Below are 23,382 nucleotides of genomic sequence, written 5' to 3'. Positions count from 1 at the left end.
CTGGTGCGTGTGGGGAAGGCGCTGGGGGCAGCCGGGCTGTCGCGTGGGGCCGTGCCGTGGAGGCAGGGCCGGGGCAAAGGTTTGTGGTTGGAGTCAATGACCTTGAAGGTCTTTTCCGACCGAAATGATTCAATGGTTCTTTCCCTCTTGTGGTGTTTGTCACCGACCCAGGGCAGTCAGAGGGGGTCAGGCCGGGGCAGGGGGCTGGGATGGGCTGGGGGGGGGGGGCGGGCACTGCCAGGTTCCCCCCCCCGGGGCTCGTGGGGGCGGTGGGCACGGGCACGCCGGGGCTGATCTCGCTGCCCCGGGGGTGCCGGGCTCTGCTCCCGCGTGGCCTCGCTGCGGGACCCAGCTTGGTGCCCTGGTGAGCAGCCCCCTTCTGCTGGGGGGCTGGGGGGCACGGACCTGGTGGCATCGGGGAGGACAACCACCTGCATGTCCCCAGGGAGGTGGGCAGGGACCACAGGATGGGGTGCTTTTGGGGGGTTATTTGGCTGGCAGGGCATGGGGGGGCTGGTCTGGGGGGAGCGGTGGGACCCTGGATGATGAAGGCTCATTTGCAGGGAGCCCGAGGTGTCCCCACGCCCTGCCCGTGCCCCACATGGACACCCGGGTGCAGGATGGGGCTGAGGCACCGCCGGAGGGATGCCCAGCGGCCGAGGTGAGCGTGGGCAGGGGTTTGGGAGCTGGAGACACCCCACAGGTAACTGGGGCTGGGGGATCCCCATGGGTGGAGGATGGAGACGTGGGTGCAGCCACCAGTGTTAGTGCAGGGATGGGACCGAGGGTCCTGCTCGGGCTGGGTAGGGGGGACTGCGGCGTGGAGGAGCCAGCCCAACCCTAGAGCTTCCCCGGGGCTGGAGGGACAGGCTGGGGGATGAGGGGACATCATTGAATCCTGGGTGCAGTTCTGGGCCCCTCACAACAAGAAAGACCTTGAGGTGCTGGAGCGAGTCCAGAGAAGGGCAACGGGGCTGGGGAAGGGTCTGGAGCACAAGTGTGATGGGGAGCGGCTGAGGGACCTGGGGGGGTTTAGCCTGGAGAAAAGGAGGCTGAGGGGAGACCTTCTCGCTCTCTACAACTGCCTGCAAGGAGGGTGTAGCGAGGTGGGGGTCAGCCTCTTCTCCCAGGTAACAAGTGATGGGACGAGAGGAACCGGCCTCAAGTTGCACCAGGGGAGGTTTAGATTGGAGATCAGGGACAATTTCTTCATGGAAAGGGTTGTCAAGCGCTGGCACAGGCTGCCCAGGGCAGTGGTGGAGTCCCCATCCCTGGGGGGATTTAAAAGCCGTGTAGATGTGGTGCTGAGGGACATGGGCTAGTGGTGGCCTTGGCAGTGCTGGGTTAAGGGTTGGACTTGATGGTCTTAAAGGTCTTTTCCAACCCAAATGATTCCGTTATTCTGTGATTCTGCCCCAGCTCACCCCTCTCCTCGCGGCGCAGGTGCCGGAGGGGCCCCGGTGGGAGCAGCGGCCGGTGGGCCAGTGGTCGGTGGCGGAGGCGGGGGCCTGGCTGGCCGCTCGCAGCGGGGCCGGGGAGCTGGCCGAGCTGGCCCACGAGCACGCCGTGTCGGGCCGGGCCCTGCTGCGGCTGACGGAGGGGACCCTGCGGCGCATGGGGGTGGCCCCGCGGAGCCGGCGCCGGGAGCTGCTGCGGGAGCTGCTGCGGCTGCGGCTGCAGCAGGAGCTGGAGGAGCTGCTGAGCATCGTTGGGGGTGAGCGACGGTGGGGCTGGGGGTTCGGGGCGGGCACCGGCTGTGACGATGCCAGGGGATGGTGGTCACCATCACCTCTCTCCCCAGAGTGAAGGCGATGTCCCTGGGGATGTCCCCGGAGCCTGTGGAAGGAGAGGTGACACCACGGGAGGACAAAGCGGCAGCTGGAACTGAGCACCCGAGGACGGAGCAGTGGGGAAATCCATCACCTCAGTGCCTGGGGCTGGCACGGCACGGCATGGCACGGCACAGGGGTGACGTTAACCCCGCCGAGCCGAGGGACAGGGCACCCACCACGGCCAGTGAACCTCTCGGGGAAGGAGATGAGGTTGGCGTGACAGCGTTTGGGCTTGGCGAAGCCACCCGGGCTGCTTTTCCTCACCTCATCATCCCCTGGGTGCCTCTAATGATCCTCTGGTGACTTGCTGGGGTGGCCCTGGCTGAGGAGGCTGTGCCAGGGGGGCTGGAGACCCCGGTTCCCATCTGCCACCTTCTTGCCTTGCTCCAGCCCGGGCGCTCTCCCCGTCCTGCGTGAGCTCTTGGGGATGGTGGCTAACGGGGTTGGAGGTTGTCTCCATGTCCCTGGCTTGCCCTAGGGACCTTGCTGACCTGAGCACCCCCAGGGGCAGCCCTCCCCATCCCTCCCCACCCCGGCTCCATCCCCTATAGGTCTGGCTGCCCTATACCCTTCCCCTACAGAGGCAGGAGGAGCCACCGAGCATCTGTCCCCTCTGCGGGACCTGCTGCCTGCTCCCTTCCCCGCTCCTCGCCGCAGCCCCCATCTCCCCTGCGTCCCCCTCCCGCTTCGGGGTGTTTTTAGGGCTCCCCTTGTGTGACCCCAGCCAGATACCGGGGTGCTGGCCGGCCTCCCCGGGTGACACGCAGTTGCAGGCGGCTTCAGGAGCCCGTGCTCTGCAGCCGTGACCTCGGGGCAGGCACCCAGCGGGTTGCTCTCTGCTCCCCCGGGGTTCTGCTGCTCCTTGGGCAGCTCCCAGCACATTCAAAGGGCATTTCAGCTTTTTCTCCTGGCTTGGGCTTGGCGCAGCTACTGCTCTGCTGCTCAGAAATCAGAGCCCTTCTCGGAGAGAAGCTTCTCAAACTGAAACTGCTCCTCAGGCTCGCGTGCTTTCAGGGAAAAAGCCTCGTTTCTCTTTTGTCAGATCAAGAGTTTATCCCCCAACCCCCTCCCGAGGGTGGAGGGTGCCAAGAGGCGCTGCTTTGGCAGGGCTCTCTCCAGGAACCAGCCAGCCGGGGGCTCCCAGTGCTCCCGCAGCCCCTGGGACTGGTTCCTGCGGGGCTGGAGCATCTCCTGCAGCACAGCTGGAGGGAATACAGCACAGCTGGAGGGATGCAGTACAGCTGGGGATGCAGCACAGCTGAGGGTGCAGCACAGCCAGGGGGATGCAGCACAGCTGGAAGGATGCAGCCCCTGGGACTGGTGCCTGTGGGGCTGGAGCATCTCCTGCAGCACAGCTGGAGGGATGCAGCACAGCTGGAGGGATGCAGCACAGCCGGGGGGTGCAGCACAGCTGGGAGATGCAGCACAGCTGGGGGATGCAGCACAGCTGGAGGGATGCAGCCCCTGGGACTGGTGACTGCAGGGCTGGAGCATCTCCTGCAGCACAGCTGGAGGGATGCAGCACAGCTGGAGGGAATACAGCACAGATGGAGGGATGCAGCACAGCTGGGGGGATGCAGCCCCTGGGACCAGTGCCTGTGGGGATGGAGCATCTCCTGCAGCACAGCTGGAGGGATGCAGCACAGCTGGAGGGATGCAGCACAGCTGGGGGGTGCAGCACAGCTGGGAGATGCAGCACAGCTGGGGGATGCAGCACAGCTGGAGGGATGCAGCCCCTGGGACTGGTGCCTGTGGGGCTGGAGCATCTCCCGCAGCACAGCTGGAGGGATGCAGCACAGCTGGAGGGATGCAGCCCCTGGGACTGGTTCCTGCAGGGCTGGAGCATCTCCTGCAGCACAGCTGGAGGGATGCAGCACAGCTGGGAGATGTAGCACAGCTGAGGGATGCAGCACAGCTGGGGGATGCAGAGGGATGCAGCACAGCTGGAGGGATGCAGCACATCTGGAGGGATACAATGCAGCTGGAGGGATGCAGCACAGCTGGAGGGATGCAGCCCCTGGGACGGGTGCCTGTGGGGCTGGAGCATCTCCCACAGCACAGCTGGAGGGGGCCCTGAGGAGAGGGCACTGGGCTGCACGGATGGGGAACGGAGGACTCATGGTGGGTGTGATGGGTGGACTCCTCAGTGGATGAGGAATTGGCTGGATGGTCTCATCCAGAGGGTAGTGGTCAACGGCTCAATGTCCAGATGGAGATCAGTGACGAGTGGTGTCCCTCAGGGGTCCATACTGGGACCAGTACCATTTAATATCCTCACCAACGACATAATGGGATCGAGTGCACCCTCAGATGATTTGCAGATGGCACCGAGCTGAGTGGAGCGGTTGGCACACTGGCAGCAAGGGATGCCAACCAGAGGGACCTGGACAACCTCCAGAAGTGGGCCCATGGGACAGACTTTTTAGCAGGGCCTGTAGCGACAGGACAAGGGGTGATGGGTTAAACTGACAGAGGGGAGATCCAGACTAGAGAGAAGGAAGAAATTGCTGACACTGAGGGTGGTGACACTGGCCCAGGCTGCCCAGAGAGGTGGGAGATGCCCCATCCCTGGGAACATTCAAGGCCAGGTTGGACGGGGCTCTGAGCAAGGGGGGAGACAAGGGGGATGTTACCACCCTCTCCTATCTCCCATGCAAATGACCTAAGGTCTTTAGACCTTCTCCCCCCCCAAGGACCCATCCTGCAATCGCTTTACTGGAGGAGCAACTCTGCAAGCAATTTACCAACTCTACAGACAACTTACCAAGGGTGGTGGTCTCTCTTTTCCTCTCTCTCATAGTCTCTATCCTCTTTCTCTTTTTCCTTTTCTCTCTTTTCTCAATGCCTTTAGAAATCCAAGACACACACAACCACGCCACTTTCTCTGTATTAATAAATTGTTCTTAATTTCATACCAGTTGTTTGGTGTCGTTTCACTTTAATTTACTCCAAGGGCTTTATGAACTAGTTGTGACTAGGTCACAGAATCACAGAATCAACCAGGTTGGAAGAGCCCTCTGGGCTCATCGAGTCCAACCATTGCCCTGACACCACCATGGCAACTAGACCAGGGCACTAAGTGCCATGGCCAGGCTTTTCTTCAACCCCTCCAGAGATGGTGACTCCACCACCTCCCTGGGCAGCCCCTTCCAATGGCTAATGACCCTTGCTGAGAAGAAATGCTTCCTAATGTCCAACCTGACCCTCCCCTGGCCAAGCTTGAGGCTGTGTCCTCTTGTCCTAGCGCTGGTTGCCTGGAGAAGAGGCCGACTCCCACTGCGCTACAACCTCCCTTCAGGTAGTTGTAGACTGCACTAAGGTCACCTCTGAGCCTCCTCTTCTCCAGGCTAAACACCCCCAGCTCCCTCAGCCGGGGAGTGACAAGGGGGTTGGACTGGATGGCCTTTAAGGGTCCCTTCCCACCCAAACCACTCTGTGATTCCCCGCACTTCAAGAAAGGTGTTGAAGTGTTGGAGCAAGTCCAGAGGAGGGTGACCAAGGTGGTAAAGGGTCTGGAGGGTCTGGAGAAGAGGAGGCTCAGAGGTGACCTTAGTGCAGTCTACAACTACCTGAAGGGAGGTTGTAGTGAAGTGGGAGTCGGCCTCTTCTCCCAGGCAGCCAGCGCTAGGACAAGAGGACACAGCCTCAAGCTTGGCCAGGGGAGGGTCAGGTTGGACATCAGGAAGCATTTCTTCTCAGCAAGGGTCATTAGCCATTGGAAGGGGCTGCCCAGGGAGGTGGTGGAGTCACCATCTCTGGAGGGGTTGAAGAAAAGCCTGGCCATGGCACTTAGTGCCCTGGTCTAGTTGCCATGGTGGTGTCAGGGCAATGGTTGGACTCGATGATCCCAGAGGGCTCTGCCAACCTCATTGATTCTGTGATTCGATGATTCGGGGGTAAGAGGCGCAGGTCGGGGAGGTTTCCAGCCGAGAGCCCCAGGCACTGCCCAGCCCCTGCTGCCTTTTGCCCTGGCCACAGGCAGAGGCTTTGCCAGCACCCGGCTGGAGCTGGACAGGCACCGTGGGCACCCCCGTGCAGAGCCCAGGGCATGGTTTGGGAGCCTGGGGGGGGTGCCTGGGGCTGCTGGTGCCTCCCGGGCCACTTGGCTCAGCTCCAGCGCAGGCAGCAGCCGCCAAGTTTCACTTTCACAGTCAGCTGCAGGGAAGGGTCTGATTTCCAGGAAAGGGGAAGCTCCTCACTGCTTGTGTCAACAGGAATCACCACCCCCCCGACGGGAGAGGGGGGTCTATAAAGGGTTGGGGCTGGGCTGGCCCCAGCCTGGGAGCTGCCGAGCACCGGAGGGAGACGGTAGGACCTTGCTGATGAGCTCTGGGGCTGGGAGCTGGGGAGCAGCACGCAGGGGGGGTCTTCTTCGGCTTCTGCTTTGCCCTTCATGTGTTTGAGAGTTGCTGGGGAAGGAACGAAGGGGTTTTAGGGCAGCAATCGAGCGGTCTCTGCACTGAGCGTGGCACGGAGGGAGCAGCCTTTGCTCACCAGCGTGTTTGGGGAAGCTCGGGGGACCTGTGTGTGCGAGGTGGTGGAGTCCCCATCTCTGGAGGGGTTTAAGAAAAGCCTGGACATGGCACTTAGTGCCCTGGTCTAGTTGCCATGGTGGTGTCAGGGCAATGGTTGGACTCGATGAGCCCAGAGGGCTCTTCCAACCTCATGGATTCTGGGATTCTGTGTGTGCTGGGAGGGTCGGGAGGAGGCAGGGGGTCGGTGTGGGAGCAGGCGGGGAAGGAGGAGGCATCCAGGGGGACGCAGGGGCAGCGAGATGTCTGCAGAGGGGCCGGGGGGCTGCGGAGCTGTGCAGGCATCTGCACCCGGGTGCCATTTGCTGCCCTGCTCTGGAGAGAGGGGACGGGGTTGGGACAGTATCTGTTGGAGGGACAACACAGCAGGGAGCACTCCAGGAGGTTCCTGGGATGCGTTTGATGGTAACTTGGTTCTTCAAGTGGTAGAGGAGCCGAGGAGGAGAGGAGCCATGCTGGACCTTGCTCTCACCAAGAAGGAGGGGCTGGTGGGGGCCATGGAGCTGTGGTGGTTTACGGCTGGGCGGGCTGTTAAGCAGAAGCAGACAGCAGACGCTCTCTGTTAACTTTTTCCTTCCCCAGAGGGGAAAAGGAAAAGAGAAAAGGGAGAGAAGCTTAGGGTTTGGGAAGTTAAAACAGTTTTAATAACAATAACAATGAAAAAGAGTATAATAAATAATTAACTAATACAAAACCACTACCGAGCTCCCCCCCCCGATGACGACCACGTCACTGCTGACGCTGCAGGGCAGGCGCTGGGCTTTTGACAAGGGCATGGAGTGACAGGACAAGGGGGAACAGTTTTAAACTGCAAGAGGGGAGATTGAGATGAGATGTGAGGAAGAAATTCTTTGCTGTGAGGGTGGTGAGAGCCTGGCCCAGGTTGCCCAGAGCAGCTGTGGCTGCCCCCTCCCTGGCAGTGTTCAAGGCCAGGTTGGATGGGGCTGGGAGCAACCTGGTCTGGTGGAAGGTGTCCCTGCCCGTGGCAGGGGGTTGGAACTGGATGGGCTTTAAGGTCCCTTCCAACCCAAACCAGTCCGGGGTTCTATGATTCTATTCTATGATTCTAATTTATTTGAGCAATAGATACAGATTCTTTTAGATTGCTGGTGATGTCTGCAGAGCACGCTTAGGTACCTATGAACATATATATGTTGCAGGATGACTGTATTAGGAAGCATTTCTTCTCAGCAAGGGTCGTTAGCCATTGGAAGGGGCTGCCCAGGGAGGTGGTGGAGTCCCCATCTCTGGAGGGGTTTAAGAAAAGCCTGGCCATGGCACTTAGTGCCCTGGTCTAGTTGACATGGTGGTTGTTAAAGAAAATTGGCAGAGTCCGGGTCTCTAGGTTTGCTGGTTTTATTAAACAACTCAGAGCTGGACCACCACCGCAGTGACTGGTACCTGACTCAAATTCACTATCAGTTTCTATAGAAACTAAGAAGTAGTTACATCACAAACTTCTCACGAGTTTCTGTTAAAAATCCACTAACTATTTCAATTCCTCTTTCTTCCTTCGTCAAGAGTCCACAAAAGTCCATTGTCAGGAGTCCACAAAAGTCCATTCTTTTCCATTGCTTTGATGATCTTTATGTTCTGGTTCCACTCCGGCTCCGGTCTCACCCCATCCTTAATGTTCTTGCTGGGATCAGCATCCCGTCTTGATCCGGGTTGACCAGAGTCTGGTTTCCACTGCCAGCGTCTCCTAAGTATTAACCTAAAATAGCTAAAGTCTATTTAGAACTTTATTTCTATTAATTATTCAATTAATCTAAGTATCCTGTATTTCTTTTAAGGTAAAGAAAAGGTTAACCATACATTCCCTTTACTAAAATCATCAGAAGGTGATACTTCTAGGCCTGCTTAGCTACTCATTAAGCTTTGATTGATGATTTGTTCAGTCATAGGTCAGGATTACACAAGGAGCTTTGAGAACAACATTCATGGATTGTGAAAGCCCACCTGTGTTTGTCAGATTGACTTATATTTATTATTCTATTCTTAATTCATGAGAACTTCTATAACGATTTATGTGAAAATTTCTACAACATATAACCAAGCATATGTCTCACCCAAAGGCGTCCCTGTGGGTGGGGAAGAGAGGGTCAGCCCGTCGACTGATCCCAGAAGTCTGTAGTGATGCCTCCCTGACTTCCCAGTGATAATATCTGCCTCCTCCTTGCCCCTTTCTTAAGGGTATTTTATATTATTATCGTATGTTTAGGTGGAGCTTGAGTGACTCCAGTCATACATACCTTTATTATTGATTGGTGCAAAATTCTCTCACTTCTATTTCAATCAATCAATCAATCAACCAGGTTGGCAGAGCCCTCTGGGATCATCGAGTCCAACCATTGCCCTGACACCACCACGGCAACTAGACCAGGGCACTAAGTGCCATGTCCAGGCTTTTCTTAAACCCCTCCAGAGATGGTGACTCCACCACCTCCCTGGGCAGCCCCTCCCAATGGCTAATGACCCTTGCTGAGAAGAAATGCTTCCTAATGTCCAACCTGAACCTCCCCTGGCCAAGCTTGATTTAAAGGTATAGACTAAGAAAAATTCAGAGAGCATGCTCAGGGGGTAGAGGGAGGCGGGTAGCTTTTGGGATGGAGGTGTGTTTTGGTATTATAATGAGATTATAATAAGCAAAGCTCATCCACAGACACTATTTCACCACAATCGCTGGCTCAGTGACGAGTGTTCTGGGTGGAATGTGCTGGACAATGGCTATGAGATTTGTTGGCTACAAGGTACCACGGAGCTCCTGTACCTTCCTCGTTAACAGAGCCTGGCCATGGTTATCTCCACACTGTTCCACCCTCCATCCTCTCAGAGTTAGCACGCCAAGCTCCTTTGGTGCATGAACATCTAAGAATGCAGGCCAGATCACGTGGGGAGCCGTCACTCCCCGGCTGAGGGAGCTGGGGGTGTTTAGCCTGGAGAAGAGGAGGCTCAGAGGTGACCTTAGTGCAGTCTACAAGTACCTGAAGGGAGGTTGTAGCGCAGTGGGAGTCGGCCTCTTCTCCCAGGCAACCAGCGCTAGGACAAGAGGACACAGCCTCAAGCTTGGCCAGGGGAGGTTCAGGTTGGACATGAGGAAGCATTTCTTCTCAGCAAGGGTCATTAGCCATTGGAAGGGGCTGCCCAGGGAGGTGGTGGAGTCACCATCTCTGGAGGGGTTTAAGAAAAGCCTGGACATGGCACTTAGTGCCATGGTCTAGTTGCCATGGTGGCTTCAGGGCAATGGTTGGACTCGATGATCTTAGAGGTCTCTTCCAACCTGGTTGATTCTGTGATTCTGTGTGATTCTGTGATGGAATACCCCGTTGGTCAGCTTTGGGTCACCTGTACTGTTCGCTTCTCCTCACAGGTGTGGCACTTTTATGGTCCTTTCCTTTGTGGGACAAAGAGACCCAACAGGGACCCTGGTTTCCACAGCCACAAGCGTGTGTGGTCAACTTCAGAAAGTACAGTCACTTAAAAGAAACTTAACTGAAAAGTCTGTCCTAGTCCAAACCAGGACAGGAGCTCGAGGGCAGCCTTGGCTGCAGTGACCATGAAATGGCACGCATGATCTGGCCAGTGGTGGGATGGGACACGTGCTGCTGCATTGGCAGTGGTGTTCCCCCAGGCTCTGCCACGTCCAGAGTTTGTCTTGAGGCTGGCTGAGCGTGAGCGGAGAGCACAGATGTTAACTGGACAGCCTGTGGATCTGGAGCTGGGACTTCTCCGCAGGTCTCCAGGCTTTGCTCTCACAGACCAGCCTACTCTTCATCCTTCAGCCTGCTCTCCATCCTTCCACATCTTCTCCCCTTGAGAAAGCAGGCATGAGCCCCACATCCTGCCTTGCTGGTGGCTGCATGGTGGGGCAGGAGGGCCACTCTTTGAGAGGCCAGCAGGTAGCTGGGTACTGGGGGAGGATCCCTGTGCTGGGGGATCTGATTTAAATTACAGTCAGATTGAGTTTTGACTTCATGGCCAGGCTTGGTCTTCCTCCCCATGATGTTGCTATGGTGTACAGGCGTTACAGTCCTGTCCTGAGGCACCTTCTGGGCCCCTCTTGCTGTGTGCAGAAGATATGCACTTTGCAAACTGTCCTGGGGCTAACGTACATGATGGGTATGTGGGTTTGGGTCCCAGGTGAAACCCTAGTCTGGTCACCACCCCAGAATGGCCCCGATGAGTCTTTGCTGGCTGGGCAATCATCCCTGGTGGAGAAGGGATGGCCTCCACTGCTCTCTGGAATGAATCTTCTGCATTGATGGGTTGCTATCTCCTGACTATCTGGTCTTCTCCTTTAGGATTTTGGGCCTTTCCTTCGCAGTGTTTTTCTTCCTGAATTCTTGAGGTGGTCTCCATCTTCTTCTGAACACCCCAGCCTTGTCTACCAGGCCTGCCGTGTGACGGTGTGCTGTCTCGGCTGAGCTGGGGACCTTGGCGGCCCGTGTCCTCTGGAAAGTCAAGCGTCTGACCAAAAGGAGCATCTGCTTTGAGGTGAGATGAACCAGACCCCACATCCACTGAGCATATTGCCTAGATCTGCACTGACTTTAAAGGAAAAGCTGACACTAAAGGCTCTGAAAGGGTCCAAGAGCCCAGTCACAAGCACCTTGGATCACTACCCGTGTTGGTAAGAGTCATGTGTCGTTGGTGGGATGAAAGCTGAACGCACGGGAAGGTTTTGTGCACTGAATAAATCTATTCAGTATCCAAATGAATTGAGATAGAGACAATTATCAGGATGCTCCAGGAACAGCTGTGGACAGGGACAACTTTGATTTTCCCCATCCTCTAAGGTGGGAATGATGTATGTCCCAAGAATCAGCTCCTAGGGGGATGGGCATGAGCGGGGGGCTCCACACAGGCAGCTGGAGTGGGACCACAGGTCACAGCCCGTGTGCCTGGCACTGGGTATTCGGGGTGAGTGTGGGGTGCCCATGAGATGAGTGTGTGAGTGCGTGCCTCTGTTGGTGAGCACCAAGCTGGAGCAGCCAGTGAGGAGACCCATGGGGCAGGTAAGAGGGTGCGGGATGCAGTCAAGGGTGTCGGATGGACAGAGGGGCTGTGCTGGTGCTCGAGGGATCCAGGAATGCCCACGGCTGTCTGTACTTCTGTATTTATGAGTCCTGTTGGGTATATGCAGCGCCTTGTCCATGGCAGGTTGTGTGGCCACATCAGTGTGTTGAGGTGTTGGAGCGAGTCCAGAGGAGGGCGACCAAGCTGGGGAAGGGTCTGGAGGGTCTGACCTATGAGGAACGGCTGAGGGAGCTGGGGGTGTTTAGCCTGGAGAAGAGGAGGCTCAGAGGTGACCTTAGTGCAGTCTACAACTACCTGAAGGGAGGTTGTAGCGCAGTGGGAGTCGGCCTCTTCTCCCAGGCAACCAGCGCTAGGACAAGAGGACACAGCCTCAAGCTTGGCCAGGGGAGGGTCAGGTTGGACATGAGGAAGCATTTCTTCTCAGCAAGGGTCATTAGCCATTGGAAGGGGCTGCCCAGGGAGGTGGTGGAGTCCCCATCTCTGGAGGGGTTTAAGAAAAGCCTGGCCATGGCACTTAGTGCCCTGGTCTAGTTGGCATGGTGGTGTCAGGGCAACGGTTGGACTCGATGATCCCTGAGGTCTCTTCCAACCTGGTTGATTCTGTGATTCTGTGATTCTGTCTCTGGGATACACACTGAGCTTCAAATGGGAAAGCAGCAGGAACATCCATTGTCCTGGGACGGAGACCCCCGGGTCTTGGGGCATCCCAGGCTGGGCTCCAGCAGGTGGGTAGGAGGAATCCCCAGGGCCGGAGCTGCTGGAGAGCCCTCTTATAAGAGGCCAGGGCCTCTTACAACATACCTTAAAGAAAGTAAGTCTGTTTTCTTCTTCCACAGCCATGGGTTCACAGGAGGACATACTAGAGGATGATGAAAGGGCACATCTGGCTAAAAAACTACTGGCAGAAGCATGTGAGAAAGAAGGACTGGATGATGGATACTGGCTCCCCAAGCTGTTGAAGATACTGGGAGTCAAGTCCAGAGAAGCCCTGAAACATCTCCAGTATGAAGACTACCTTAAGCTGGAGTGTGAGGTACGGTACCCCTGGGAAACAAAGGCGCTCCGAAAACTCCTGGAAGTAGCAGACAACAAAGCGACTTTTGAGGAGCTGCAGAAGGAGCGCTTGGAGATGACAATGCAGAGACAAGAAGCGGCCAAGGTAGTCCTGAAGGAGCTGAAAGAAATGCACGACAGCCGCAGCCACAGCAAGGACGTTATAAGACAGAAAGAGGAGGCTCTGTGGCAAGCCATGGAGATTCCCAAAGAGTACTGGGCACCACCGGAGAAGTCATTGATGGACGTGCTGGAGAGCATCCAGAAGCAACTGGAGCAGCAGGAGTTGTCAGTGAGCAGGGCTGAGAACATCCCCGACACAGAGGTCCTGAGGCGGGCGTCGGGGGGACTGGCCCTGCAGGGCATTTACAGAACCAGCAGCCTTGCAGATGTGCTGGCAAAGAGAGACCAGCTCATCAGGGTTCCTGACGGATTCAAGCTCACCGGTCCAGAGCAAGGGTCGCTGCTTGAGAGGAAGGAGTTCTCCTCCTCTGCAGCAGAAGCCACTTTCACCAAGTCCATGGAGCAGCTGGGGTTCAGCATCAGCGTTTCTGCCAAAGCCGGGTTCTGGGGGTTTAATGTTGAAGCTGATGTAGATTACAGGAGCTCCTCGCAGTTGCAGGACACCCACAAGTCCTGCTCTGAGCAGAGCTACATTTGCACCACCAAGTACCAGTACATCCCTCTGGCCTCCTGCTACTTCCAAAAGCATCAGCTTCACCTCTCGGAAGCGGCCCTGCGGGAGCTGAAAGACATGGAGCATCTTTTGAGCATCACTCAGGAAGCAGACAGGCCCAACATGCTGAAGAGCAGGTGCGCGAACTTCTTCAGCAGGTTTGGGTCCCACGTAAACCAGGGTCCCCTCCACTTTGGGGGGATATTCTGGTGGAAAGCATCTACGGAAGGATTCAGAGCGGAGCAGCGGGAAGAGATGAAGCGACAAGCATCTGAAGCACTGCACTGCTACGTCGGGGCCAGCTACAGCGGCTTCGGTGTCAGAGTGGGAGTGGACGTGGACGTTTCGAAATCCAGCTCGGGGGCTTCTTTTCAGGGAAGAGACGGAAGGAGTGCCCACACAGCGGTTCAGCTCTACGTGACCAACACAGGGGGCCCATCAGAGACGGATTCTCTTCCTCAGTGGAAACTGGGGCTTGTAACTAATAACACAACCTGGTGTGTTATCGACCGAGGCTTCCAGCTGATCCCCGTGTGGGATATAATCCTGTTCAACCACAGCAGTGATTTTAAGTCCATCTATCAAATGAGCAGCAGCCTCAGGGCTGCGTACGAAGCCCTCACGAATCAGAGTGTCGGCACCATGTTTGGAGAAGAACTGGTCAGTGCGGTGGAAGAGGCCAGAGCTTTCATGGAGTACGTGAAGGCCTGGGAGGTGACGGTGGATGAAAAGAAACTGCTCATGCTGATAAATTTCAAACAGAATCTGAATGAAAAAACCAAAAACCATAGTGTCTGGATCAACGTATGCCTGTCGGACAGAGGGCTGCAGGAGTTCCTGGTGAATACCGTTCTGTTTTGCAAGAAGTCGCCTCCAGAAAACGCCATCTATATCAAGTCTCTGTTGAGGTGCCTCCTGGATCCTCACATCTATTCTGTCAAGGACTTCCCCAGGTCTTCCTTCATTATGCAATGGATCTTCCATACTGAGCACACGCTTCCCGAAACTCCCAGTGTTTCTGAGCTTGAAGATCTCACCAAGACACTGCTGCAAATGAAGGAGTACGTCCAGGAAGTCACCTACGCACCAGCAACCTCTGCATCTGCCATTCATGAAGCAAAGATAAAAGCCACCTTGACTGCAAGCCTGTCTGTTTATTCCTTACTCCAGTTTCTCCAGGAAAGGGCACAGAAAGACATAGAACTGTTGGTGCTGTTAATTACGACCAGCACGGGATACCAGGTGGAAGGCAGCACTTTTCAGCACCTCCTTGGATGTCCAGAAATGAACTTCATGATAAATGAAATAGAAACGGGACATAAGGAGTATCTGAGTCTGAAGGACCAAGACGTTTACAGAGCCCAGGCCTTCCTGCTGCTGACGGGTCTAACCGTAACATCGGAATATAAAGAGATGTCCCCTGAGCAGAAGAGTAAGCGTTTAGCTTTCATGGAAGATCAAATGAAAAACTTATGGTCTACAGAGATAAAAACCCTCCTTGAAAAGCACAGAGCACTCAAAGACTGGGAGATGCTGGAAAGTGACTTGCATTCCTTCATCAATGGGTGCTTGGATGACACATGTGATGACCTGCAGAAACACAGCATAATCAAAGACATGGAAGACACTTTTCAAAGAACAGAGCCTTCCAGTCAGCCCAAATCCGAATCAGACGGCAGCGAATCCAAAGCAACTCAAGCCATTGCAAACCAAGAATTCCTCCACTTACTTAAGCGCCTTGGACTAGAACGTCACTATCCAAGAAAAATGGGGACAGAAGATTTCCACATAATATACAAGACATCTTTACATGACAGCCAGCCCAGCAAGGACAGTGAACTACCATTTTACTTCTTGCAAAAGCTATTAACCGTGGATTATCAGGTGAGGTACCTGACTTGCAAGGATGAGAGCAACCCAGGACTCGCACTCGTGCCAAAAACCACAGAGCAGCAGCATGAACCCTCAGATTCCTTTGATGACTTTTTCACTGATTTGGAGGGAGAAGCCCCTGCGTCTGCAACCAGGGAGAGTCACGTGCACCCCATGGACCTCCAGATGGCAATTTTTCATTGCGCCGATGATTTCATGAGACAGTACATTTCAACAAAGCTTGCTTTCTGCCAATTTGCGCTACCTCTCCTGGTACCAAACCCGTGCACTTCACGGATAGAGTTCCCCCTCTGGTCCCTCAGCCAAATCAAAAAGAGCTGGAAAGGGGCTGAGAAGTCAGGAAATCAGGCCAGAACTAAGAGCTACAAAAACAAACTCATTTATCAGGTAGAGACACCCATCGTGTCCTTCATACGGATCGGCACTTCTCCCTCCTCTTCCAAGTCTCAGATCCTGAACGCTCTGCTCAGCAAACAAAAGCACGACACTTTTTTCCACCGACATTGCAAAGGCAGCACCAAGGACTGTTTGCTGATGAAAGGTGTTGTGGAGATCTCCTGGTACTGTCCCCGGGGCAGCGACGACGACAGCTTTGACTGCTGTGTTGCGTTCTGTAACCTGCACGGAGATGCAAGGGATCATGAAGAACAGCTCCAGTTCTTACAGGAGATATCTGCTGTGAACGTGGCTCTCATATCCGAGTCTGACCAGAGTGACAAGAAAGGGATGAAGATTTTACGTGACCTGTGGCAGTCACAAAGGCCTTTGGTTTGTCTTTTCACTGAAAAAGAGAATGTTGCAGCTGGCCGATCTGGCCAAAACATAAAAATAGGCATCAAGAACAGAAACGAAGCAGAATTAATGGGCGAGCTGACAAAAACAATCAGGGATCTCCTGGAAGGGTCTAACACGCTTTTCAGCCTTGATGCCTGCCTGGACAAAGCTCGCAAGCACGGATTCTTAGTCGATGAAGATACAGATGCCTGTGTGACAGCCAAAGAAAAGGCAAGGGCGCTGGTGAAGCTTCTGAAGAAAGAGAAGTTGTCGGAGATCAAATCCCAGCTGCTGCCTCTTCAAGGAAAACTGTGGTACATGTGGTGCAAAAAGGACAAAGAACTCACTCGCCTGCAGGAAAAGAGGAACAAGAGCATAGAGCATCACCGGAGCCAAATTGAATCAGAGAAGTCGGCAATAAGAAGAAAGCAACTAGAGAAAGCATTCCCCCTCAATCAGCTGATGAAATCAGTCCTTAGCTTTCTCCAGTCACAGCCAGCAGCTACCAAGAAATACTTCCTGCAGTGGATGAAGGTCTTTATGGATGACCTGTCCTCCGATTGCCTTGATGAACTCAAGAGAGAATATCACCAGTTATGGTCTCAAATTCTGGCAATAAAGAAAAGCAATGAAAAAAACAATCTGAAACCTCTGTTGCTGGGTAAGTTAGATGCCCTCTCCAATGAAATCAACGATTCGTCCATTGGCCTTGAGCATATTTTGAGGGAGGTAGGGCAGATTTATGAAGCTCTGGCATCCATGAACTCAAAGGATAAATGTTTTGTCAAACTCCCTGAAATTGCAGCTGATCTGATGGTTTCAGGGTATCCCGTCGAGCTGATGGATGGTGATGCTTCTTACGTACCATTACGATGGGTTGGAGCAATCTTTGAGAGGTTAATTGAGAAGCTAGGGGACAAACGAGTATTTGTTCTTTCAGTGCTTGGCATCCAGAGCACGGGGAAGTCAACCCTGTTGAATGCCATGTTTGGTCTTCAGTTTAATGTCAGTGCAGGGAGATGCACCCGGGGAGCGTTTATGCAGCTAATTAAAGTGGACGAGAAGCTGCAACAGGATTTGGACTTTGATTACATGCTAGTTGTTGACACGGAGGGTCTTCGTGCCATAGAGATGGCCAATAAACAGTCCCTTAATCATGACAACGAGCTGGCCACCTTTGTCATTGGCATCGGCAACATGACTCTGATCAATATCTTTGGAGAAAACCCTTCAGAAATGCAAGATGTCCTTCAGATTGCTGTGCAGGCTTTCCTGAGGATGAAGCAAGTAAATCTTTCACCAGCCTGCCTGTTTGTGCACCAAAACGTGGGAGAAATAACTGCTAAGGAACAGAATATGGAAGGACAAAGACGTCTGCAGGAAAAGCTGGATGAAATGACCGTGACAGCTGCCCAGCAGGAATTCTGTGATGTCTCCTGCTTCAGCGACGTCATCCGCTTCGACGTGAACACCCACATACATTACTTTGCTCACCTGTGGGAAGGAAACCCCCCAATGGCACCGCCCAATCCCACCTACAGCCAGAACGTCCAGGAATTAAAGAGCAAAATTCTCCAAGCTGCCAAGAAGGAGTCGCAGGGCCGCATTTTGAGGCTCTCCAGCTTGAAGGTTCGTATTAGCGACCTCTGGAACGCTTTGCTGAACGAAAACTTCATTTTCAGCTTCAAGAATTCAGTGGAGATTGCTGCGTACAAGAAACTGGAAACCGCCTTTAGTCAGTGGACCTGGCAGCTGAGGAGTCATATCCTAGACTTGCAAATGAAACTGGACAATAAAATTCGGAACGGGGACTTGCAGAAGGTCACCACAAAATACCTTGAAAACCTAGTGCAAGAGACAAACGATGCCATCATGAAAGACATGGAGAAGTATTTCAGTGAAGACAGAGACCGTGAGATACTGGTCCAGTGGAAAAGCAGCACGGAACTGAAGCTGAAAGAACTAAAAGAGTCTCTTCTTCTTGAAACCAGAAAGAAGTGTGAGAATCTTATTGAACTAAAGGAGAACCAGTGTAAACTGGATGAAAGGAAGTCAGAATATGAAAACGAGCTCCTGAAAAGGAGCAGGCAGTTGGCTCTGTCTCTAAAAGGCCAGAGACTAAGTGAAAGAGAACTGAGGGACAACTTTATTTCTCTCTGGGCAACCTGGATGGCTGAAGTCTCCTCTGCTGCTCCCCCTCCGGAACAGGTTGATATCGATGTGGAAATAGAAGATGCCCTTCTAGATCACTTTAAGGAGCCTCGCTTACATGCACGAATCAGGACATTTCCCAAACACAGGGCGTTTTCGGTTGACTTGGAGAAACATGTCGCTAAGAAAAAACGTTGGTTAGTCTTGTCTGTGAATTTTGATGATGCTGACGTGAGCAACATATACCGCATTACAGATGACATCATAGCGAGTGTGAGGGCAAACATCGATAAGAAGGAAAAGGAGAAAAGGGATTACAGTCGAAGTTTTATTCATGAAATACTAAATGAAGTACAGAAAGGTATGAACTCTGTCCCCAGCAATGCGAAATACAGTTTTAATAAAGATTACAGAATAGATTTATCACTGTATCTGTGCAGAATGGCAGCAGAAAGGTTTAAAGCCATGCATGCAGCATTCAAAAAAGCAAATGACCCAGCTGTCTACCTGGAGAGCAAGAGAGAAGATTTCTTTAAATGTTTCCAGATTTCCTGCCAAGGAGCCACTTCTATCACAACGTTCGCTGTCTTCCTGTGTGAAAAGATTGACCCAGCTCTTTCCCAGGCGGTCTATGAGAGGACAGCTCTCGCCATAGCTCGAGACATGAAGGGTAAAATCCCGGATTTCAATGGCAATAGAGCCTCTCTGGAAGTCTGCATACTGAGATACCTGGCAGAAGAAGAAAATTTTGAGAATTTCAAGGAGTACTTTAATCGCCCAAGAAGCTTTTTACTGAGTTACATTGAGAGACGTGTCGAGAAGTACTGTTTAGATGAGAACAGGAGGCTGGAGAAGTTTTTGGATGACTCCCTTACTCACTGCTATGAAAGCATCCAGGCAGCTGTTTTTGCATCAACCAACATCGTCAAAGACAGAAAAGACAGAAATGACAAAATCTCTCTTTGGCTGGATGAATTTTGTGGTGCGCTTCAAGAGGTGCTCAGCTTGCCCAGAAGGGACCTGAAGGGCCTTGAGCATCAGGAGATAACAGACATAGAGTTCCTGAATAATGCCATGACAGAAGCACTGGCTCCCCTGAAAGATAATCTCAAGGCAGAGTTTGCTAGGGCTGATATGAACTCTTTTGACAGGCAGCCTCACATGATTCTGGCTGAACAGTTTTCAGGGTGCTGGCAGCAGTGTCCCCTTTGCAGGGCTCTTTGCACAAACACCATGAAGGATCACGATGGAGACCATCAGCTCGTCTTCCATCGTCCGCAAGGTGTGATAGGATGCAAATGGTATAAAACAGACAATCTGGTCATTGATATTTGTTCTAGTCTTGTTGCAAGTGACTGTTTCTTGATGATTGGTGGACACACTGGTATCCCCTACAAGAAATACCGGGATGCGGGACATCCTTTTTCCACTTGGAACATTCTTCCTGATACATCCACGCAAAAGTACTGGAAATGGTTTGTGTCTCATTTCAGGACGGAGCTAGAAAAACAGTACTGTGGGAAATTTCGTGAGAAGGGAGAAATCCCTGCTTTGTGGCAGAAAATTACAAAGCAGGAAGCACTTGGCGAACTGGCGAAGCTTTAGGCCAAGTCGATATGAAGGAAGAATCGCAACTGCTTTGCATTTTAGAAGAACATAGTACAAGTGTACCCACAAAGTATTGTTGTAATGCCTACGACCTCAAGCCACATGAAGAAAACGATATTTAATTGCTCACGATGTTGGGTGAAATAAGGCGTGTGGCTCCTGCCAGCGCTCAGAAATTCCCTTGCTTCATGATAAAGTCAGAATCCTCTTCTCTTCTTGCCATAAACATTTACATATGCTTTGTCTTAGAGCTAAAAAGAAAAACCCTGCAGCGAGCAGTCGTATGGCCAAGATTAAGACCAAGTGCACATGAAGAGCAAAGGCAGCATTAGAAAGCACCAATTTTATCAGCTGCTATGAGAAAATAAGTGACCCTGGCAAAAAAAAAAAACAATTTTCCTGCAGCAAGTACTTGTCACGCTTAAAGAAAGAGCTGTGGGATTGGAGAGCAGCTCAACGTTGGCTGCAAGCTGTGCTGTTTTGCTGTTATGGGATTGTCGTTCCCTTATTGATCCCTTATTGACAGACTGAGCTGGTGCTCAGTTAACACGACAGGCGATGCGGATGTAGGTAGTGGTTTAACTCCGTGTTTATTAGGTATACTTCACATGTTAAGGTGAGCCATACCTACGCAGGTGCCAGGACCTGGTGGACTTTCCTCCAGCTCTTAGCTGTAATAGCAGCTGCTCTTGCCATGTGCTTAGCTGTTGGGCAAAAGCCTTTGCATGACCAATGCAGAGACTTGATACCAGATGGTTTAGCAACGGTTTAGCAAGAGTTGCAATAGGACAAGAGGACACAGCCTCAAGCTTCACCAGGGGAGGTTCAGGTTGGACATTAGGAAGCATTTCTTCTCAGCAAGGGTCATTAGGCATTGGAAGGGGCTGCCCAGGGAGGTGGTGGAGTCACCATCTCTGGAGGGGTTTAAGAAAAGCCTGGCCATGGCACTTAGTGCCCTGATCTAGTTGCCATGGTGGTGTCAGGGCAACGGTTGGACTCGATGATCCCAGAGGGCTCTGCCAACCTCATTGATTCTGTGATTCTGTGTGAGTAGGCCTCAGAGTACGCTCTAAAAGGCCGACTCTGTGTTACCTTCAGACAGAATCAACTTTCCTGTCAGTAATTTTCCTTTCAGCAAGAATAACAGTATGTTCTGAAGCAAACTGCATGTTTTGTAGATAGGGTCTGCTTATGGGACTGGTAACAGTGTTAAAGTGATCAACGATTCTGGCTTGCGCTTAGTCTTAGAGAATCCAAGGCCTCTGTCAAATCCCTCACTAATTATAAAGAAGGGCCAGAGATAAACAAGACTGAGAACAACAACTTTGCAGTGTCTAAATTAACTTGATTCACAAACTCTGGCACCAGAGGAGAGATAAGTCCAGTAAGAACCAGAACAGGATCTTCTCCTTGAAGCCACCTGTGTGTGTCAACGAGATGGCCTCGACCACGCTTGCGCAGAAGCGGGGTCACACAGCGGACAGCACAATTAGGGAGGGATTATGACCACTAGAGACCCCCAGAGACCACCCAAGCCCCCTTCCCCAATTTAGTACGCATGAGCAAAGGCAATTACATAATGTATTAGCATATGCATAAGTTTCTTGGAATAGGTGGGCTTTACTTGGAATTATATGGAAACCCAAGGACCAAGGCCTCCTGGAGAGCTGGCCAAAGTGGTGATTCAGTATAATTCCTCATAGTCTTTGCTAATAAACTAATCGAGTTGCACTGCACTGGTCTCTGCATCCTTTATTTTCAGGGGAGCCGCAGTTGTGTGTGACCAGGGGAGCTGGTCAAGTGGGAAACTAAGGGAAAAAAGGGGAAACAAACCCAAAATATGCTAAGACATAGACCTGACAAAACAGACATGGAGACAATGACAGGAACCAAACCTTGCCAGTGTGAGCGTGTGCTGCAAGGACTAAGTGCCAGTTACTGGTGAGACCTCTGTGTGTGTGAGTGGTTTTGGGGCCAGCTACTGCTGTCAGACTGGGAGTGTAGGTGCCTTTGGCCCATGGTGTCAGCTGCTGGGGTGAGTGGGGTCCCAGTGCAACTACTGGAGTGAGTGGGGGGGTCCCAGTGCAGCTGCTGGAGGGAGTGAGGTCCCAGTGCAGCTACTGGAGTCAACCCCCAACCTGTACTGGTGCATGGGGTTATTCCTCGCTGAGGCCAGACTCACAGCCGGCCTCCCAGGCAGCCTGGCTCTCCCCAGCGGCTCCTGACCCCTCTCTCCACACCTGCGGGCCAGGAGGAGATATTTTGTTAAGAAGAAATCCCTCCTCAGGGGAAGGAGAAGGAGCAGGGGCTGCCGTGAGTGGCTGGGGCTCTGCGGAGGGGACCTGTGGCTGTGGTGGACTTGGCAGTGTCATGTTCACAGTTGGACTCGATGATCTTAAAGGTCTTTTCCAACCTAAATGATTCTGTGGTTCCATGTATCTCCCCCCAACACCTCATCCCCTATTGCTGTTCAACGGGGAACTCTGGGATTTTATGACTTTCCACCAAATGGAAAGAAAAGCATCAACGTTTTCAGTTGCCTGTCTCACAGGAACATCTGCCCAGCCCCAGCCCTGCTTATTCCACTTGTGGATTTTGCTGCAGTTTTATCATTTTGTCTTTAAAGGAAAGTGTAAGACAACGGTGGACCAATGGGGCCAGAACAGGGGGACCTTCCCAGTGCAGCCGGGACTGGGAGCATCCCAGGCTCCATGCTGATGGCAGGGAACCTCAGGAGCATGTAGGGCAGGGCTGGGATGAGGGGAACCTATGGGCCCCATGAGGAGCCTGTCTATGTCCCACCAGCTCCAGGGACAGGTGGGACAAGGGATATGTGTTTGGGATCCCGTGGGGAAGGGGGAATGGGGAGGTACACACAGGGAGGAGAGATGGAAGGATAGAGTGAGGAGGGGGAGAAGGTAAAGTGAGGAAGGGCATGGAGTGACAGGATGAGGGGGAACGGTTTTAAACTGAAAGAGGGGAGATTGAGATGAGATCTGAGGAAGAAATTCTTTGCTGTGAGGGTGGTGAGAGCCTGGCCCAGGTTGCCCAGAGAAGCTGTGGCTGCCCCCTCCCTGGCAGTGTTCAAGGCCAGGTTGGATGGGGCTGGGAGCAACCTGGTCTGGTGGAAGGTGTCCCTGCCCGTGGCAGGGGGCTGGAACTGGGTGGGCTTTAAGGTCCCAAAACCAAACCATTCTGTGATTCTGTGATTCTAAGGGGAGAAGAGAAAGTGAAAGCAAAGCTGGTGCACTCGGGTCTCCCCATCTCCACTGCCAGCACCCCCCTGGCCTCCTCCCAGCCTGTCACCCCAGCGCCAGCCCTGTCCCCTGCCTTCTCCAGCCCCCGTCTTTCGCACATTGTGCATCAGACAGACCCCCACCAGACAGCTCCTGGGCAGCTTTACATTCACATCCCACCATCATCGGGTCTTTTGTCTTTCCTAGTGACTCCTGTGAGGAAAAACTTGTTCACTTTGAGGGTGCCAGAGCCCTGGCACAGGCTGCCCAGGGAGGGGGGAGTCTCCTTCTCTGGAGATATTCAACCCCGCCTGGACACGACCCTGTGCAACGTGCTGTGGGTGACCCTGCTTGGGCAGGGGTTGGGCTGGGTGATCTCCAGAGGTCCCTTCCCACCCCACCCAAGCTGGGTGATGTGGTGCTGTGAGGGGGGCAACCCCCTCGCCTCCCCAGGGACCGCCGGCCTCCCTCGCCTCGCGGAGGTGCCCACGGCAGGCCTGGCTCGCCCTCCCCTGCGCTTGCGGCAGGGCCCAGCCCTACGGCACCTCCCCAGGTCTTTATTTCCCTCAAAAAAGTCACTTTTTGGGGCC

At 53.4% G+C, this 23,382-nt stretch overlaps 3 protein-coding genes across 3 annotated transcripts in view; 2 read left to right on the top strand and 1 right to left on the bottom strand.

The window, feature by feature from the left end:
- The window catches only part of DTNB (dystrobrevin beta), a 648,286-nt gene that overhangs the window by 478,903 nt on the left and 146,001 nt on the right, over window positions 1-23,382 (bottom strand). The gene's annotated exons all lie outside the window — the stretch shown is intronic.
- Window positions 1,411-1,806, top strand: LOC137672187 (protein aveugle-like; the record flags this gene model as incomplete). Its single annotated transcript, XM_068416251.1, has 1 exon — window positions 1,411-1,806. A coding segment is annotated over one exon (396 nt), but the record flags the coding sequence as incomplete, so codon positions are not given.
- Window positions 6,066-21,292, top strand: LOC137665099 (interferon-induced very large GTPase 1-like). Its single transcript, XM_068403905.1, has 3 exons — window positions 6,066-6,140; window positions 10,666-10,858; window positions 12,238-21,292. The coding sequence occupies exon 3, from the start codon at window positions 12,240-12,242 to the stop codon at window positions 19,551-19,553; it is 7,314 nt and encodes a 2,437-aa protein (XP_068260006.1). The 5' UTR covers window positions 6,066-6,140; window positions 10,666-10,858; window positions 12,238-12,239; the 3' UTR covers window positions 19,554-21,292.

The sequence above is a fragment of the Nyctibius grandis genome, chromosome 1 (genome assembly GCF_013368605.1).
Source record: "Nyctibius grandis isolate bNycGra1 chromosome 1, bNycGra1.pri, whole genome shotgun sequence".
NCBI classification, from domain to species: domain Eukaryota; kingdom Metazoa; phylum Chordata; class Aves; order Nyctibiiformes; family Nyctibiidae; genus Nyctibius; species Nyctibius grandis.
This window is presented reverse-complemented; position numbering and strand designations above follow the sequence as displayed.

Excerpts from the sequence above, each read along its gene's own strand:
- LOC137665099 (XM_068403905.1), top strand. The coding sequence starts at position 12,240 with ATGGGTTCACAGGAGGACATACTAGAGGATGATGAAAGGGCACATCTG.